This window comes from Plasmodium cynomolgi, chromosome 9 (assembly GCF_000321355.1).
Source record: "Plasmodium cynomolgi strain B DNA, chromosome 9, whole genome shotgun sequence".
NCBI classification, from domain to species: domain Eukaryota; phylum Apicomplexa; class Aconoidasida; order Haemosporida; family Plasmodiidae; genus Plasmodium; species Plasmodium cynomolgi.
Genome location: NC_020402.1, coordinates 135,904 through 153,357, shown reverse-complemented (window position 1 = coordinate 153,357; position 17,454 = coordinate 135,904). Strand labels below are relative to the sequence as shown.

Sequence of the window (17,454 nt, the reverse complement as noted above, 5' to 3'; positions counted from 1 at the left end):
ATAATTTTTGAGGAATCACGCGCATAATTCTTCACATCGGAAGGGACACATACGTATGGTATGTCCGGCAAAACGTGGGAACTTCTTCTATCGCTTCCCCCAATCAGTCGCCAAACAGAATTTTATCCGTCTGCACCTTTTTGTTCTTCGCCTTAACCTTTTTCTTCCGCTCCGCGTTGTTTTTAAACCTCTTCGTGTTGTTGAAATGAACATACTTGAGGTCTTTGTTGTAATATTCAGCCGTCCCTGGAAGCAGCGGTTTTTTAATTTTAAAAAAATCTGTGATTTTGTCAAAGGTATCTCTGTTTTTCCTGCCTAGGTAGACGAGCAACCTCCTTCGTTTGCTTACACATTTGAAGAGGCCTCTCAAGCAGGCAAAGTCCTGCGAAGGGGAAATGCAGCAGTGGGGGTGTAACGTGTGGGGGAGGTGAAGCTGGTGAGGTGAACTGGAGGGAGGTGGGTCGAGCCAAAGCTGCCTGCCCGCGGGAGGTTACCCCCACAGTAGGGTTTTCAAACATTCCGTCACGGTTAACTACTATTTTGTTAATAATTTTTTTTTTTTTTTTTCCTTTTTCTTTTTTCCTTTTTCCTTTTCCTTTTTTTTTTTTTTCTTTGGGGCGCACCTTTTTGTTCCGCTTCATATGCTCCGTGAGGAAAAAAATTTTGAAAGTCAAAATGATAATTTGAATTTCACTACTGCCGCAGTCCATGTCATGTCGCTGAAAGAGCCTCCGGTACTTTTGCGTAATGAGCTCTTTTAGGAGTTCCTACGAGGGGGAGGCGTGGATAAACGACCATGTGGTTACGCACAGTGAGAGGATATGCAGCGTGGTACTGCGGGGAAAGTCACACTGATGAAGTTGGCACCATCTGCCGCGTCTACATCTTGCAAAACGCACGTACCGGCTTAATCATTATGTCACTTCTGTTAAAGGAAAAGGAACGCTCTACTGTTATGTTTTCCCCTTTTTTTATAATTTCTTCAATTTCTTCCTTTTGTTTTTGTGCCTTGGTTTTTATGTTCGTTTTGGAAGGTCCTTCTTCTTTTGTGTCCCCCTCGGGCAGCTCTTCGCGCAAGCTGTTCATCTCACCACTTACAAGGGGTGTCTCCTCGTGTCCATCCGGTATGGCCCACGTTACGTATGCACTATCGGTGCTCACCCCCCTGGACGAATTATTTCCGTTGCGCTTTCTTTTTCGGAGAGGGCTCCATGATCCACGGGGAGAACAAACAATTCGGTTATCTACACAGTTGGGAGGTGCAAAAATGGGGATGCATTTCGAGACATGGGGTGGCGGTGCGGCGGTGCTGAAGCTAGATGGGTTGGCGGACTGGGGGGAAGGCGCAGCAGGAGTGGGCACACATGCGCGTGGTGATTTGCGCGTGGCGAGTTATACGTTGTGGTTTGGCCTCCCCCCCTTGTGCACTTCTGTTCCCGTTTCGCTGCTCACCTAGGATGAAGCCATCGCAAAATAGCAGACCTAGCGGTAGCTGCACGTGGTGGACTAGCAAAAGCGCTAAGCAGGTCCTTATCCTTTTCATTTAAATTTTAGGTTGTCATAATAATTAGTGTTGCTCTGCCGTAGGGATGGATGCGGTTGGCTTCTCTACGCGTGGTTGCGTGTGTACTCATGTGTGTGTATTGCAACCGAGCAGGGGACGCGGCCCACGTGCGAGCAACTCACTTCTGCTTGTTCAGCAAACTGATTCGCTTCTTAATCAACCCCGCATCGTCCTCCCCGGGGTTCCTTTTCTGCATATATGCCCCTACGATGAAAAGTAAAACTGCATTTTGGAGGAAGCCACGTACACTTAGCTCATTCGTATATTTCAAATTAACCTGCCCGGATGGGAGATATGTTTTTTTCCCCTTTTTTTTTTTTTCGCACTATGGAAGGGGGAAAATGAAAAGGGACTTACAGTTGGTCTTCCATTAAAACAAACTTGACCACGTTTTAGCGAAACGATTCTCCGATGAAAAATCCGGAACTGAAATTTTCATTCACAAGGCTTTAGGTGTATACCCTCCTGCTGACGGGAAGTGCCGTTACGGGGGTGGAAAAAAAAAAAAAAAAAAAAAAATAACCTTAGTTGAGTGCATATACGACTGGGACATATGCAACACGGAAGAGCGAGCAGCCAATTCGAACGTTTCGAAAGGAAGGCGCAGAAAAGGAGCAGCCGGAGTAACGTCCTGGCAGTACAGTAGCGTGCCATGGACCAAGGGAAAGAACCTGCCCATTTGAAAATCTCCCCCCCCAGCATCTGCAAAATTTGCGTGAGGAACGAGCACAACGTGTTTGGCTGGAAATAGCGCGCCCGCTCCTTCGTTGTAAATTTGTACATATGTACATGTATTTATATGTACATGTATTTATATGTACATGTATTTATATGTACATGTATTTATATGTACATGTATTTTTATTTATATGTATCTCTATTTATATATATATGTATTTATATGTACCTATACTTATATGTATTTTTTTTTTTTTTTTTCACCTTTGGGCCAGCTTCCCCCATGCTGCATCTGTATGCGGAGCCTGTAGAAGCGTGCCAAAGAACAAACGACGGACGATGTAACCCTGGCTGGGGATATTCATTCCGAGATAGAAACTGTCCCCACGTGTCCCGGTTAACACTGCATATGATATGCATACCGGTTGGGGTATCTCCTCCATTTCGCGCCTTACCTGCAGAGTGGGGTGAGCATATGTGCAATTAGCTACGCATATGTGCAATTAGCTACGTATAAGTGCCCATTTAGGCAGCCCCTTTAGGAAGCCCATTTAGGAAGCCCACCTCGTGGTACATAGTTGCTACTCTACCTTTGCAGGGTGCCCGCGCTAGTGATTTTCGCCAAGCGGGAGGACCTTCCTGTGTGATGCTAGGCGCAGTTGTCTCCCCGTGTGAGTGTGAGAAGAGGCCCGAAAAGGAGCTTACGCATCATTGTCACACGTGGGAAAGGACAAAATGCAGATCAAACTAGCCAACGTCAACACGTCAAGCGACGCGAAAAAGGAAAGAGTAAATATTCATAGCCACATCAAGGGATTGGGAGTAAACACAAATATATATCTTCACGAAAATGACGTGAATTTAACAGACGAGAGGTACTCGATGTTCTTTGATAACTCATGTGGTCTCGTTGGACAATTCAAAGCGAGAGAAGCATCTCTCTTTCTTGTGGATTTAATAAAGGAGAAAAAGCTAGCTGGGAAATGTATCCTGTTAGCGGGTCCAAGTGGAAGCGGGAAGAGTGCCCTAGCAATCGGCATAAGCAGGGAAATAAATAAAAAAATGCCGTTCGTGTACCTATCAGGTTCCGAAGTGTACAGTAACGAAATAAAAAAAACAGAAGTTATTTTAGAAGCCTTTCGAAAAAGCATACACATAAAAATAAAGGACGAGAAATTGGTGTATGAAGGGGAGGTGGTAGATATGGTGGTGGAAGAAAATGAGTGTTTGTATTCTTTAAATAAAGCTAAACAAATTAACGCCATTATTATTACCCTCAAAACGGTGAAGGGAGCAAAGACGTTGAGATTAGCACCCAAAATACATGAACAAATTGTTAGAGAAAAAATAAAAATTGGAGATGTGATTTATATAGAAACGAATACAGGACATGTGAAAAGGTTAGGTAGATGTAATGTCTACTCGAAAGAATACGACATTGAATTTGATGAATACGTATCTCTCCCAAAGGGGGAGGTTCATAAAAAGAAGGAAGTAGTACAACAAATTTCCTTGCACGATATTGATCTAGCTAATGCGAACCCAACAGTAGGGGAAGATCTAGCTTCTGTGTTGAACTCTTATTTGAGACCTAAAAAGACAGAAATTACAGAAAAACTAAGAATAGAAATTAACAAAACTGTCAATAAATTTTTAGAAATGGGACTAGCCGAAATTATCCCAGGGGTTCTATACATAGATGAAGCACATATGTTAGACATAGAATGTTTTTCTTACCTAAATAGGGCCATAGAATCTCCATTAGCTCCGATTGTCATAATGGCCACGAATAGAGGTATCTGTACAGTTAAAGGAACAGAGAATATTGAACCCCATGGGATTTCGGTGGATCTACTAGATAGACTTATCATCGTCAAAACGTTTCCCTACACGCTAAAAGAAATTGTTCAAATTTTAGCTCTACGGGCTCAGACGGAAAAAATCAATATTAGTGAAGAGGGGATGAATTATCTAGCCAAAATTGGCAGCCAGTCTTCACTTCGTTTTGCCATGCTTCTGTTGGAACCCTCTAGAATTATAGCCAGCATTGAGGGTAAAACTGTCATTGATGTAAAGCACATTGAGCAGGCGGACGGTCTGTTTATGGATGCCAAGACCTCTGCACACCGGGTCGCTGAGCAGTTCAACAAATTCGTCAGTTGAAGGGGTGCAGCAGCGATAATGTCGTGTTGATGGGCATCACCTGGTGTCCTTTTTTTTTTTTTTTTATTTTCCCAATTTGGAGGCCTAAATTGGTTCACTTTTGCTTACAACGTGTACATTGCGTTTAACCCATTTGAGTTGTTTCCCCCAAGCCGCCTAGCTTTTTTTTTTTTTTTTTTCAAAATATGTGCAATTTTATTAGTATGCCTCTTTGTCTTTTTAATAGACTGTTTATTCTTCCCCTCTTTTAACCCTTCCCATGTGGGAATAACCTACAGTGGTGTGTGGTGTTTTACACCCCGAGGGCACTGAGAAAACCGTGCAGGTACATTTCTCCGTTAAAGGCGGCCAAACGTGAACGCTTACTTTAAAATGGATTTTGCGAAAAAATCGCTAGTTCGAGCTGAACGACGTCGTAGCGAGCGCAACGAGTCGCGGTGAAATGCACACTCATAAGGGGGGTAAATACAAGCGAGAAAGACACATTATAGTAAATCTTTGGGGTGTAGAAACATGTGTATTATGTAGAACAACGCGGGAAAACAATTTTTATCGTGGCAAATGCTGGAGGGGAAAAAAAATGGTGACATGTGCAGGAAGGCAAGGCGGGGACGTCACACGGTTAAGCGACAACTCCGTGACCACGCCTACCAAACGTGGATCACCTTGAACGTCATTATCGACGCAGCTAGGAAACAGGAAGTTGAAGCAAACGCACACACGGATGTAAATACATATTTGACGCAATTGCCATTGTTATGTTTGCATGCTGATTTTACATGCGAATCAATTATTATTATGTGAATCATTAGCGATATCACAAACATGCACGCTGTGGTGACTCCGTATGAGAAGACAAAATCCCTTGACTTCTTCGTGTTGGGAACGAGAAACGCGAGTATGGTGTACGCTGTTAAAACAAATCCTACGAATACGTAACACCCTAAAATGTAGTTGACGTTGTCAAGCATCCCCCCGACAACGAAGAGGAGAATGGACGCTATGATCCCAAGCAGGAAGGTGAGCATGTCTTTGCGCATTTTCATTTTTTTGCTCAGTTGATGACAGGTTTACTTGCACGTCCGTTTATTAGTTACTGCTTTGCTCGCCAGTTTGCTAGTTGTTGTCTTGTTCGTCTCGGTTTTTCCCCTAAGCAGGAGCGGCAAATTATTTGAGTCCTTGTGAGGGTGTCTAACGGGGGTGGATGAGAGCACACGTTTGATGAAAGCGGGCAGGAGTGAACCAAAAAAAAAAATGTAAACAAAAAAAGTAGTAAAACTGGAACATACACGAAAAGGGCTAAAAAACGAATGAGCAAAAATGTAAAATGTGCGGTGGAATAAGCTTTACCCCTTTTTAACATGTTCTTAAGGAGGAAGAAAATTTTGGCATTACATCGTTTTTTTCCTCTTTAGTTTATGGAAAGTTTTATATATCCATATTTTCCGCTGTAAAATGGTGTGATATTTTTTTTTTTTTTTTTTTTTTTTATTGAACAAGTCAGAAATAATGTTATATATTTTTTTTTTTTTTTTTTCTTTTCCTTTTGTTCAAACCACCGTTGTCCAATCTGACATTTTGGCAGTGGGGCTGGCAAAGGTGTAGCAACTTTTAGCGCCTACGACACATTCTGCAAGTCGCTAATTTGTCTTTTAATCAGTAGGTGTGCTGGGTATAGTTAGAAACCACAGCTGAGTTGGCATTTCTTCTCTTAAAAAAGCCTTTCTTTTGCAGGATGATGAAAAAAAAAATTTCCTAGGATAATAGCCCTTTTTTTGTATGAACTGTTCATATTTTTTTTTTTTTTTTTCCCACTTGTGTGCAACTTTGAATGTGTGGCTTTACACTTCGCTACCTCTGTGATGGTGGAAATGCAGACAGGAAAAGCGCTTAAAAGATTTTTATAAGGAGTGACAACTAAGGTGGGAAAAATGAAAAACCTGTGGAATGGTCAACCGTTTTGTGGATCTCACGATGCAAGAGTTTTTCTCAGCACAATTTTAAGGTTCACACACATGGTGTTATTAATTGTTCAGTTCGTAATTGATTTTTTGTTTGGACTATCCGCGTGGGGATGTGAAGGGAGAGGTATTTATTATGGAACCATAATGGAGGGTAGTTCAAAACAGGTGCATGGAAGGATGTGTTCAACGTGGAATTAGGAAGAAACATTTTTGGACGCATGGTGGCTACTCCCTCCATTGTTGGTGTGATCCGATTTATTTATTTGGCCCCTTCTTCAAATCGATTGAGCGACTTCCATTTAGGGGATGAAAAATATATTAAAAGATAACAAAATGCTCAGCATGCTGCAATTTTGTCTTCTGTTAAATGGGTTTGCTGTTAATTTGGAGAAAAGGAAAGCACATAGCAGCGCAGGAAAAGAAAAGAAGTCGAAGAGGAGTGTAAATAGCATAACGTGGGAGTAAAACCGCGTGATGCATTATGCGTGCCGGGACTCGAGCAGGGGAGTGAGGGGCACATGCAACATCAGGTTGCTTTTACATTGGGGCCTAAACCTGGCACATGCACGTACGTATGCATATGCACATTAAATCAACACTGTGGGGGGGAAATTCAAAAATGGGGGCGTGAGATAAGAAGACGCGGGAGCAGACGCGGGAGCAGACGCGGGAGCAGAGACAGAGGGGGAAGAAACAAACAATAGTGAAAGCATAAAGCATTTAAAACGTCACAACACACAAGCGCGCACCAACGTGCATGTACACTGTAGGCATATATACGAGCACACATATATGGGCACGTATTTATACATTAAATTAATAACATATAAAATGTGGAAATATATTTTTCTTTCTGCAAAAGTGAATGCGATGGAGAACCTTCTCGTTTTAAAAAAAGGGGGGAAAAGGGGCAGGAAAAAAGGGAAAAAAAAAGGAAAAAAAAAAAGGAAAAAAAAAAGGAAAAAAAAAAGGAAAAAAAAGAAAAAAAAGAAAGAAGAAAAAAAAAAAGGATAATAAAAGGGTACCATGTGGCAGTGTTACACATATACATGACAACAATAGAGCAACACGTGGAAATAACGTGTGCGAAAAAAATAAAAACAAAGCAATGTAGAAATAACCGTTGCTTGAATTATTTTTATTTTTTTTTGCAAAGCATGCTATGATGGGTATGTGTACAAGATGCGTCTTGAAAACTAAATTTTAAACTTTGGTGGGCTGGTGGCATGGTGAAGTGAAGCGCTCTACTCCGTCTTCGCCTAGTAGACTCCCTCCTTGTCGCACATAAATTTGAAGTGGTCACTGTGGGGGGAGAAAAAAAAAAAGGGGTGAATAAAACAATTTAGTAAAACGAAACACAGCGATGAGGGAAACGGCCAAATGTTTCCATTATATGCATCGGGAAGATACAGTATAATATACCCCACACGGTGATGCAAACTTAGCCGGATGCGTTAATTCGTTTTAGCAAAGCTTGGGGGGTCGTCCTTACCCCATGAATTTGTTCATAATTGTCTGCATTTGGATGTTCACTCGGGCGAATTCCATGTTCTGCGGCGGGGGAGAAAAAAAAAAAAAAATGATTACACCTGTTCAACACCGTTAGGGGGAGCTCAAAGGGTACATGTACACATTTGCATGTGCACCCGAATGGGCGAGAACACATGGAGTCGTCTTCCTCACCGAAGTCAGGGCGTATTGCTGGTTGGCTATGGAGGCCTCCACGTCTTCCGAAGTTAAGTTGAATTCCTCCTCCACTTTTGCGCTCACTATGGATTGTATAACTGCAAAAGGGGGGGCATAACAAATTTTAGGATGTCGAAAATGGGGAAGGTGACCAAGGAGGGCGGGAAGCACGTCAATGCGGCATGCAACTGTGGTGGTCCGTCGTTACACGGACGGGAACGCTCCCCAGCTCATTATCCACAAACAGGGCCATATCTCTACAAAGGCGCACATATCTCTACAAGCGCGCACATGTCTCTACACACACGTTTAAGCCATACCTAGTGCTATTAGCTTGGGATCCAAATCGTGCTTATTCGGGATCTTTTTAAATTCTGGGTCGATCTTGTACAGTTCATTTAACATGAAGTGATGAATTTCGATAATTTTATCGACACTCAGTGTGGCGGTTTCGCTCATGTTGGCATAGTAACTGAGATAGGGGGAGGGAAGAAAAAGGGGCACGTTAAAAGGGGCACATTAAAAGGGGCACGTTAAAAAGGACACGTTAACAGTGTTCACGGAAGGGGGGAGGGAAGAAGCAACTTTTTTTTTTTATCCACTGAGCAATTGTAAATTTTCGTGCACATTTCCATGCGCCAATTTGCACACACGAAAATGCACTAAATCGGTTTTGTACTTTTCTTGGGACGACATGAGCTTCGAGACGGTCTCTTTCACCTCTGCAGGGATGGTAAGGAGGGGTCATTCATGAGTGAACATTACAGGGGGGAAAAAATGGCCATAAGATGGCGATCAGTGGTACGGTGGTGCCATAAAAAAAACAAAAAGGAGCAAAAAGGAACAAAAAAAAGAGCAAAAGGAAACAAAAGGAAACAAAAAATACAAAAAAACAAAAACGACGAAATGATACCTGGGTCGAAGTGGTAGTTCTCCACAACCTTGTCAAATTCGGGCATCTCGATTTGATATTTACCCAGAGGGTCCACTGTGTTATATGTCTTCGCCACATTATAGACGGACATAAAGCTTTGGGGAGGAAAAAAAAAAAAAAAAAGGGAAGAAAATCCATGTTTGTATTGTATGGACATTATGAAGGAGTGGCATTGACAGGATTACGAGTCACCCCGACAAACACACACACAGAAACACATACAGAAACACATACAGAAACACGCATCGAATAGCGTCATTCTTTATTTCGCAACTTACTCGTAACTGTTATTCTTTGCAACTACGATTAAATCTTTAACAATATTTTTCATGTCCGTCTGCAGCTTGAGCATTTCATTCAAGAGTTGCAGGAGATCCTCTCGGGTCATCTGTGGAAGGAGGAGATCAGAGTGGGTGGGAGTAAAATATAAGCGGCCAAACACACGGTGGGAGTAAAATATACGCAGCTGTGCAGGTTCTACAAAGCTATATTTTTTCCTTTACAGCTGTAAACACCACTGTTCATTTGTTCTTACCGATTCTCCCTTTATAATCCTGTTTCCGTCCTTATTCAATTTTCCGTCTTTTTTTTTCTTTTCTTCATTTTCGTCATTGTCATCGTGACCATCATCGTCCTTCATCAGCATGTACGTCAAGGCAACCACGGCTGCCGCTCCTCCTGCGCAGCAAAAAAAAAAAAAAAAAAAAATAATATACATTTATACATATATATGGGGTTGCACAGGTGGGGGGAGTGTAACCGCCGAATATAAGAGTGTGCCTTTCCGTCCACTCTGCATCGCTCCGGTCTGTTCTCCCCTTTGCAGACGGCTCCTCGTTGAGCAACTGTACACACACATTGAACGGAGGTTTTTCTTTTGTCAATTCCCCCCAGTGAGTAGCACATAAAAAAAAAAAAAAAACTCTAGACGGCTTAAAGGATATGCAGAGTGGTGACGCAAAATGGGGCAAGATAAAAAAAAAAAAAATTTCTCCACTTTGCGACATAATTTACCTGCCAAACTTAAAGCCTTTTTCCAGTTCATTCTTCCGAAATGGGGGAAATTAAAAAAAAAACTGTTATCCAGACTTTTTTTCAAACATATATAGGAAGGTTAAGCGGCTTTAACGCAGGAAGGGGTGGTTGGGGGAGCAGTGCTGCAGGAGAGGGGGAGATGTCGTCACGCTGTCGCCCTGTTGCTTTGTTGCTTTGTCGCTCTGATGCCCTGTTGCTCTGTCGCTCTGTCGCTCTGTCGCTCTGTCGCCCTGTCACGTCGTTGTGTAGCCCCACCGGCGAACGCCGTGTGTCAATATGGCTGCTATCTTCCGTTCGTGCGCCGGGTTGCTCCCTGTGTATGTTCGAGGCTGCTTATGCGTGGGGTATATGCATTTGCAGCATTCTGGGCAAACGGTAGAGTCTCCTTTTTTTTTCCTTTTTTTTTTTTCTTTTATCCCGCACTGTTTTTCCTTTATTTGCTCACAAGTCAGGGGAAAAACACAAACGAAGGGGAATACGAATTTTCACCACATGTGAACGCAAAGCGTGACACTTAGTGCGTGACTCGATAAACAGTACATAATACGAAAGGAGTGCTGCTGTGACGATTGTAATGCCACACGAGGGGCTCGGAAGTATCGTTATGCATTTACAATTTAGGCTTTACCTATTTTGTTCACTTTATTTTGTCACTCAGATGCTTCAAAATATGTTTGTGCGTTTATGTATGCGTGCGTATGTATGTACGTGTTTTTTTTTTTTTTCTCCACTATGACATATGGGGAAAAAAGCACGCGGGAAACGGGCGGGGGGCGATCAGTCAGCTCGCTTGTGAAAAAGGGGAAGCTCAGTTTTCTGGGGATTGGAGAAGTGGCGCAAGTGAAGGAAAAGCACAATGCCCCAGTGCTCACTTCATTACTAGGCGGCAAGCAAATACGTACGTACATGTGAAGAAACTTCACGCTCGTGAATAACCGACTTGGTAGCACCCATGACTGGTTGGAAAAATATGCATATAGGAAAAAAAAAAAAAAAAAAAAAAAAAAGCATAGAAGGAAGATGCTGTGCAGTGTGAAGCGGCACGAATGTACACGCACAAAAGGCTTGCAGCTTGATCCTTTTGAGATTCTTTTTTTTCACCCCCGGAAATTAAGAAAAAAATGGTGCTTCTCTATCCGGTGGCCACGGTGTAAAATCGTTTAAGAAGTGGTGATGCGATGATGCGGTGAAACGGCGAAATGGCGAAACGGCGAAATGGCGAAACGGTAAAATGGCGAAACGGCGAAGCTGCATGGTGGCTGGCTGGATGATGATACCCCAGGGGGGGCGAATAAAAAAGGTGGACTATGACAACCGGTTCGATGCCCAACCTGAAGGGGAAAAAAAAGAAAAAAAAAAAAAAAAAAATGCATCAAGTTTGACCCTTTTAGAGCTTTATTTATCCACATTTTTATGGTTGGAAAAAAAAAGATAAAATAAAATATCCATAAATGGAAAAAATATGCTGTGGGGTGAGAAACGGACCAGGTGCAGACCCATCACACACCATGAGTGGAAGCGTCACTGCATAGTTGAGCACGCTTAGGTGATAAAAATACCCCGTAGGAGGCAGAGGGTAGAGAACTGCTTATGTGGGAGCTGCTCCAGGTTGGACAAAATAGGGAGAGGGTAACTTATAGATATCGTTAATGTGTGCAGCAGATTATTTAAAGGGGAATGGCCTTGTGGGGAGGCAACACCGTTTCGCAGTCGGCACACTGTCACGAGGTGACGAAGAAGGACCAGTGGGCGCGCACCACGTGTGTTAACTATTCAGTAGCGAACAGTTGTGGTCCACTCTGTTTAGCATCTGTTGCGAGGGTACGCGGTGGTACGGGGTGATACGGGGTGATGCGCGGTGGTACGGGGCGATACGAGGTGGTCTATGCCCGTGCCGCTCATTTCCCATGGGGAGGGAGCCACCAATGGTATGTTAGTGCGGCGTAGGCTGCTTAAGTGCAACATTGATGGCACCGACAAAAATGAGCTTCGCCAAAATGAAGAAGCGAGCGTAGGATCTTGTAGTAGGTGTGCACGTCAGTTTGCGTCTCCCACGTAGCGGAAGCATATTTAGAAAAAGAAAAAAAAAATGCTCACCATGAAAAGGGATACGTTATTGGTGGCCAAAAGGGCGTTTAACGATTCACCTAACGGTTGAACCGCCCAATGTGTTGAAAAAGTCGAAGAATTAAAAAGGGAAGTTAAAAAAAAAGGCGAAATGGAACGGAGAGAAGCGAAGTGAAGCAATGACGGGGGTAGAGAACCAATCCTGGTGGAGCAAAATCAGTTTTGAGTCCCTTCGTGGAATGTAGCTGAGCTGCACCCCAGGGTGCGCCTAACCCAGCGTAGGCACACAACGGAGAAGGCGGTGAAGGCAGCAAAACGGGTCCACCCCCTTACCATCGCGTGGTTACCACCTTACCATCGCGTGGTCACCCCCTTACCATCGCGAGGGGCCCACCATTTTTATCACCGTGTGGTCACCCCTTTATGACTGCGACCGGCTTGAGGCGAAAGCACTTGGTGGATATGCCCGCGTCATGGCACGTATTGACCACCTCGGAGACGTTCTTGTAGGACTCGGGGGCCTCCTCCATAATTAACTTCGGGGAGGCGACTCGAATGGAAATATTTTCCTCTTTCATTTTCTGCAAAACGTCCACGTAGTTTAGTGTGTTTCTGCTTTTATTTCGACTTAGTGCTCGGCCAGCCCCGTGACAGGTGGACCCGAAAGTGGTATCCATAGCCTTGTCCGTACCGGTTAGGACGTAGGAGTATGTTCCCATGGTACCTCCGATGAGAATGGGTTGTCCACAGTATTGATAATCCAAGGGGACTGCAGGGTGGAAAGGAGGGAAGGCTCTAGTGGACCCCTTTCTATGAACTAACAGTTTTTTCCTCTTTCCATCGACGAGATGATCCTCAATTTTGGCGATGTTATGTGACACGTCATATATGACATGCATGTCTAAGTCGTCAGGTGATTGATTAAAAATTTTTGCAAAGGTTTGTCTAGCTAAAAACGTCATGGAGGATCTATTAATCCAAGCAAAATTACAAGCAGAACCCATGGCTTTGAGATAATTTTCTCCTTCCTTAGAGTGGATAGGAGTACAAGCTAGCTGTTTGTCTATTACATCTAGTTTATACTTAGTCATGCTTTTTTCCATCTCGATTAGTGCATCTGTAGCTATTTGATGTCCCAACCCTCTACTCCCTGAGTGAATCATTATACAAACTTGACTCGTTTTTTCTACTCCCATAAGTTTGGCACTCCTTTTGTCGTATATTTCATCTACAATCTGAATCTCAGCATAGTGGTTCCCAGCTCCTAAAGTCCCCATCTGTGTTATCCCTCTTTTTTTAGCTCTCACAGATACGTAGTTACTATCAGCATACAAACTCCTTCCATTATCTTCACAGTTTAATTTATCTTCTACCCATGCGTATCCTTCTTTCACACACCAATCCATTCCTAAACAAAGAGCTTCATCTAGCTTGTCATGATTACACAATATACATCCCTGTGATCCTACTCCTACTGGGATATTATTAAAAAGGAGTTGTGTCAGTTCCTCCTGTTTGTCTTTTATATCTTCGTAAAACAAATTTGTTCTAATTAATCTCACTCCACAATTGATATCAAACCCTACCCCTCCTGGGGATATAATCGCTTTCTCATTGTTCATATCAAATGCTGCCACATTTCCAATAGAGAACCCATACCCTGCATGTACATCTGGTAAAGCTATAGATGCTTTTACGATACCTGGTAGGGTTGAGACATTTGCTACTTGTATAACTGCTGGGAGGAACGTAGTGTTTCTGTTCAGTTGGTATGTCTCTATTTCATCGTCTATGAGATGTTTCAACTTTTCGTTTACGTATATGTGTCCTTCTACATTCATGTTAGGGACTAGTCCCTTTTTGATTCTGTAGAGGTTCTTTTCTCCCGCTTTGTGGATGTAGCTGCGGATGTCTCCGCGGGTGGCTTCGCTTCGGCCCCCGTGCTTCATCCTCGGGGTAGAGTGGTGAAGTGTGGCGAGTTTGCCGCAGCGTGGTGAAGTGTGGCGAGTTTACCGCAGCGTAGTGAAATCTGCTGTGGTGTGCTTGCTGGCCAGTCTTCTATCCTCACATGCCCTGGCTTGACGCGCTACACACCCGCGAGGTGTCACCCCCTGTGCAGCTGCTCCGTTTTGTGAGAACGACCCGGTGTGCTGAAAAAATCGAGTGAGCAGGAGTAGTCCTCCTCCCATGCCTGGTTCATTCGGGGGTTCCTACTTATTTTATTTTATTTTGCTTTATTTTGCACAGTGTTATATGATTGCCCGTGGGCGCAAATGCGCACAGGATGGATTTGCGCCTTTCTGCTTTTTCCTCACTTTGGTGAGAATAGCACAAGTGGCGAGGTGAAGCGGCGCGACGGACTGATGGGGTAACAGCCTGTTGTGCGACATTCACGGGGGGGAATCACTGGCTAGTTGGTTGGTCAGTCGGTCAGTCGGTCAGTCGGTCAGTCGGTCAGTCGGTCAGTCGGTCAGTCGGTCAGTCGGTCAGTCGGTCAGTCGGTCAGTCGGTCAGTCGGTCAGTCGGTCAGTCGGTCAGTTGGTCAATCGATCAATCGATCAGTTGGTCAATCGATCAGTCGATCACTTCGCCAGGCTGATCACCGCGTGTGGTCGCCCATTCGGCTGGCACATCTGCCAAGTAGCCCCTCTACAGAACCTACTTAAAAGCGAATGTGCCGCTTCATCCATATGAAGCTCCGTTGGACGTGGAGGCTCGTTTCTGCGCACGCTGGGAGCTTCATCTCTCATGTGACGCAGTTGCGTTTGGAAAGCTGCCTCCTCGAGTGGAGTCGGGGTTAGCAGCTCAAGGGAGCTTCAGCCGGGGGAACTACAAGCCACGGGCGGGCACAAGTTAGCATTATTATTGCCACTGCTATTGATACTGTTTTTTTTTTTTTTTTTTTTTTTTTTTTTTCCCGCTGTGCGAATGCTTTACTGAAGAAAAAAAAGGAGCAAACCTGAGTGATCGACCATTTAGGCACGCAAGGAAAAGTTAATGAAAAGGTGACCACATTTTTCGACGTGGCGTTGATCGGTTGGCTTGGCCGTCCTGCACCCCCGAGTTGGCCACTCCCGCGTCGCATTTTGTGTATGCGGCGGCGACACACATTTTAAGCAGATGGTGAAAGGACGGCGCAAATTTGTTCACCCATGCCGGGGGTGTAAAGCGATTCCAAGGGACGGTAACCCAGGCTGTCAGTCAGCCCATCACCCATGTTGGGACCAACTCATGGTATGGCCCCTCTCCCCATGTGCAAATCATTTATTCTTACAGCAGTATGTACACATTGTGAAGTGTGGGGAGGTGAGCAGAGGAGGATATTCCCAAGATTTTGTTGCGCCATCGCATCCGCATGGAGAACACAGAGCTTTGTGTGTGCTCCTTAATCGAAGCGATGAATGGGGAACCACTTTACAGCTTTGGTTTTTTTCCTTCCCACTACACCTGCGCATGGAGTAGCAACGTGGTTGTTTTTATTTTTAACAAAATTTTAGATCAACCTGTTTGTCAACCTTATGTTGTGGAGTTTCTGCGCCGCTGTGCAAACCACGCTTTGTGGTTAACCAGCATGGTTTTAAAAAAATGGCTCACTTGAACGCACAACTGGGTGTGTGTTGGAAAGGGAATTAAAATGGAAATTACATGAACGGGTTTAGGAACACTGCAAGGGGGGGGAAACAAAAAGAAAAAAGGTGCATTCTGCACCCCACGTTATTGTCACTAGAGGGGGAGCAACTGGGTGTACTTTCAATGTGGCACCATTTCAACCGAGTGGCATTGGTCAAGTCGACGAGGGAGCTGATACGGCGTTGCTTCCACGCGGGTGTTTCGCTAAAGGGGGATTAATGGGACCCTCCTCCCCAGCATTAAGCAGCTGCTTTTGCCCCCCGTTCGTAAAGCAATTTCGCAAGGCAGTTGAGCGAGCCAATTTGAGCAACCACTTTGGTAACGACTTTTGCGACCACTTCGCCAACCACTTCGCCAACCAATTTCAGCGCACTCCGTTTCCTTCCTGGGTGATAAATACATTTGCTGACTTTTCCGTGTAATAAAAATTTTCACTTGCAAAAATGGGGGCAACAATTTTTAACTCCAATTGGGGACGCAGAAAATTCTCCAACCCGTTTGACCCATCCATGGCTGCTTAACCTGGTCGTCCTCATCCATTTTTGCAGAGAAATGAGAAAGTTGTTCGGGTCGGTGGTGAATTAACGAACGGTCCCTTTGTGAACAGACGACGTGGAAACGAAGACTGGCGCTTTGCGCGTACAAATCGGTGGGGTAAAAAAGAGGGAGTAAAAAGGGAACACAAAATGGGCACAAAATGGCCACAAAATAACCGTAAAGTTACCACAGCATAAACGTGAGAGGATCGAAAAAGGCAGCGTTCCGCACAAACCTACGCACAACAAAAATACAACGCGAACAGGTAAATTCCACCCTCGATTGATTAACCGCTTCGATTTGGGGGGACGGCATCGGTTGATCACTACTTCCGCTGCGAATTTTTTTTTTTTTGCCACTTTTGTTCATGTGTGCACGAATGGTTACACATGCTCGCGTAATTACACGTGCTGTGTATATATACGTACTTGTGCGCACAATCCGATTGCACATAAATTTTTTTTCTTTTTTTTGTCGCGTGGGAAGAAGAAAGAAACCGGCCCCTCCTCCTCCCTTCTGTCACTGCCGCTCCTCGCTCCTATGTGCAAAAACCCCAGCTTTCACGCCAATGCGGTGAAAGCAAATCTCCATCTCCATGCGGAGGCACGCACCAAATCACGGCGTGTTGTTGCCTCTAAACGATTTGCGATGCTCTCAGGAAGAAGACTCTCCCGCACACAGGTCGTTTTGACCTAACGGTGGAACAGCACATGTGCGTTTTGTGACCTGAAAGCAGGCAGGCACAGGGTAAAACATAAATTATTATAACAGTAGAGCACATATATTTTTTTTTTTTTTTTATGGCCTGCAAAGGGTTCATCACGTTCGTTCACGCAATGTTTCGCTGACCCAAGCCTTCTCCTCTCTTAAAAAAAAAAAAATTCTCCATCTGTACGTTCAATTTTTTTGGTAATTTTTTTCACGTGAAGGCTTGCGCAAGGTTAAGGAAGAAGAAAAGAAAAAAAATAAAATAAAATATAATAAAATGTGGCGAACTGTTTGCCTCACCATCATCCACACAAGTGCGCATTCGGATGGTGTCCCCTACACCCCCATGTTGCACTTCGCCCTGTAGGAAATAAAATATCCTCTCTGAGCAGTGCCATTTTTGCGTGTACAAGCAGGCTGATTGAGATCAACAGTGCCAAAATTGCGCAGCACGTGCGTATATTTATATATACATAATATATATATAT

The 17,454-nt window shown here is 44.1% G+C and overlaps 5 protein-coding genes across 5 annotated transcripts; 1 reads left to right on the top strand and 4 right to left on the bottom strand.

The window, feature by feature from the left end:
* Positions 1 to 103: 103 nt before the first annotated feature.
* On the bottom strand, positions 104 to 1,543 carry PCYB_091310 (30S ribosomal protein S15; the record flags this gene model as incomplete). The annotated part of the gene is made up of 4 exons (XM_004222244.1): positions 104 to 382; positions 624 to 767; positions 904 to 1,244; positions 1,453 to 1,543. 4 exons carry the CDS (start codon positions 1,541 to 1,543, stop codon positions 104 to 106), a joined length of 855 nt encoding a protein of 284 aa, XP_004222292.1.
* A 1,434-nt stretch (positions 1,544 to 2,977) lies between these two features.
* On the top strand, positions 2,978 to 4,846 carry PCYB_091300 (RuvB DNA helicase; the record flags this gene model as incomplete). The annotated part of the gene is made up of 3 exons (XM_004222243.1): positions 2,978 to 4,400; positions 4,488 to 4,518; positions 4,750 to 4,846. 3 exons carry the CDS (start codon positions 2,978 to 2,980, stop codon positions 4,844 to 4,846), a joined length of 1,551 nt encoding a protein of 516 aa, XP_004222291.1.
* A 44-nt stretch (positions 4,847 to 4,890) lies between these two features.
* On the bottom strand, positions 4,891 to 5,451 carry PCYB_091290 (hypothetical protein; the record flags this gene model as incomplete). Its single annotated transcript, XM_004222242.1, has 2 exons — positions 4,891 to 4,969; positions 5,057 to 5,451. The coding sequence occupies 2 exons, from the start codon at positions 5,449 to 5,451 to the stop codon at positions 4,891 to 4,893; spliced, it is 474 nt and encodes a 157-aa protein (XP_004222290.1).
* A 2,177-nt stretch (positions 5,452 to 7,628) lies between these two features.
* On the bottom strand, positions 7,629 to 10,034 carry PCYB_091280 (hypothetical protein; the record flags this gene model as incomplete). Its single annotated transcript, XM_004222241.1, has 9 exons — positions 7,629 to 7,671; positions 7,862 to 7,920; positions 8,053 to 8,153; positions 8,376 to 8,527; positions 8,735 to 8,777; positions 8,969 to 9,084; positions 9,268 to 9,377; positions 9,525 to 9,667; positions 10,004 to 10,034. The coding sequence occupies 9 exons, from the start codon at positions 10,032 to 10,034 to the stop codon at positions 7,629 to 7,631; spliced, it is 798 nt and encodes a 265-aa protein (XP_004222289.1).
* A 2,471-nt stretch (positions 10,035 to 12,505) lies between these two features.
* On the bottom strand, positions 12,506 to 14,041 carry PCYB_091270 (hypothetical protein; the record flags this gene model as incomplete). Its single annotated transcript, XM_004222240.1, has 1 exon — positions 12,506 to 14,041. A coding segment is annotated over exon 1 (1,533 nt), but the record flags the coding sequence as incomplete, so codon positions are not given.
* Between the last annotated feature and the right edge of the window lie 3,413 nt (positions 14,042 to 17,454).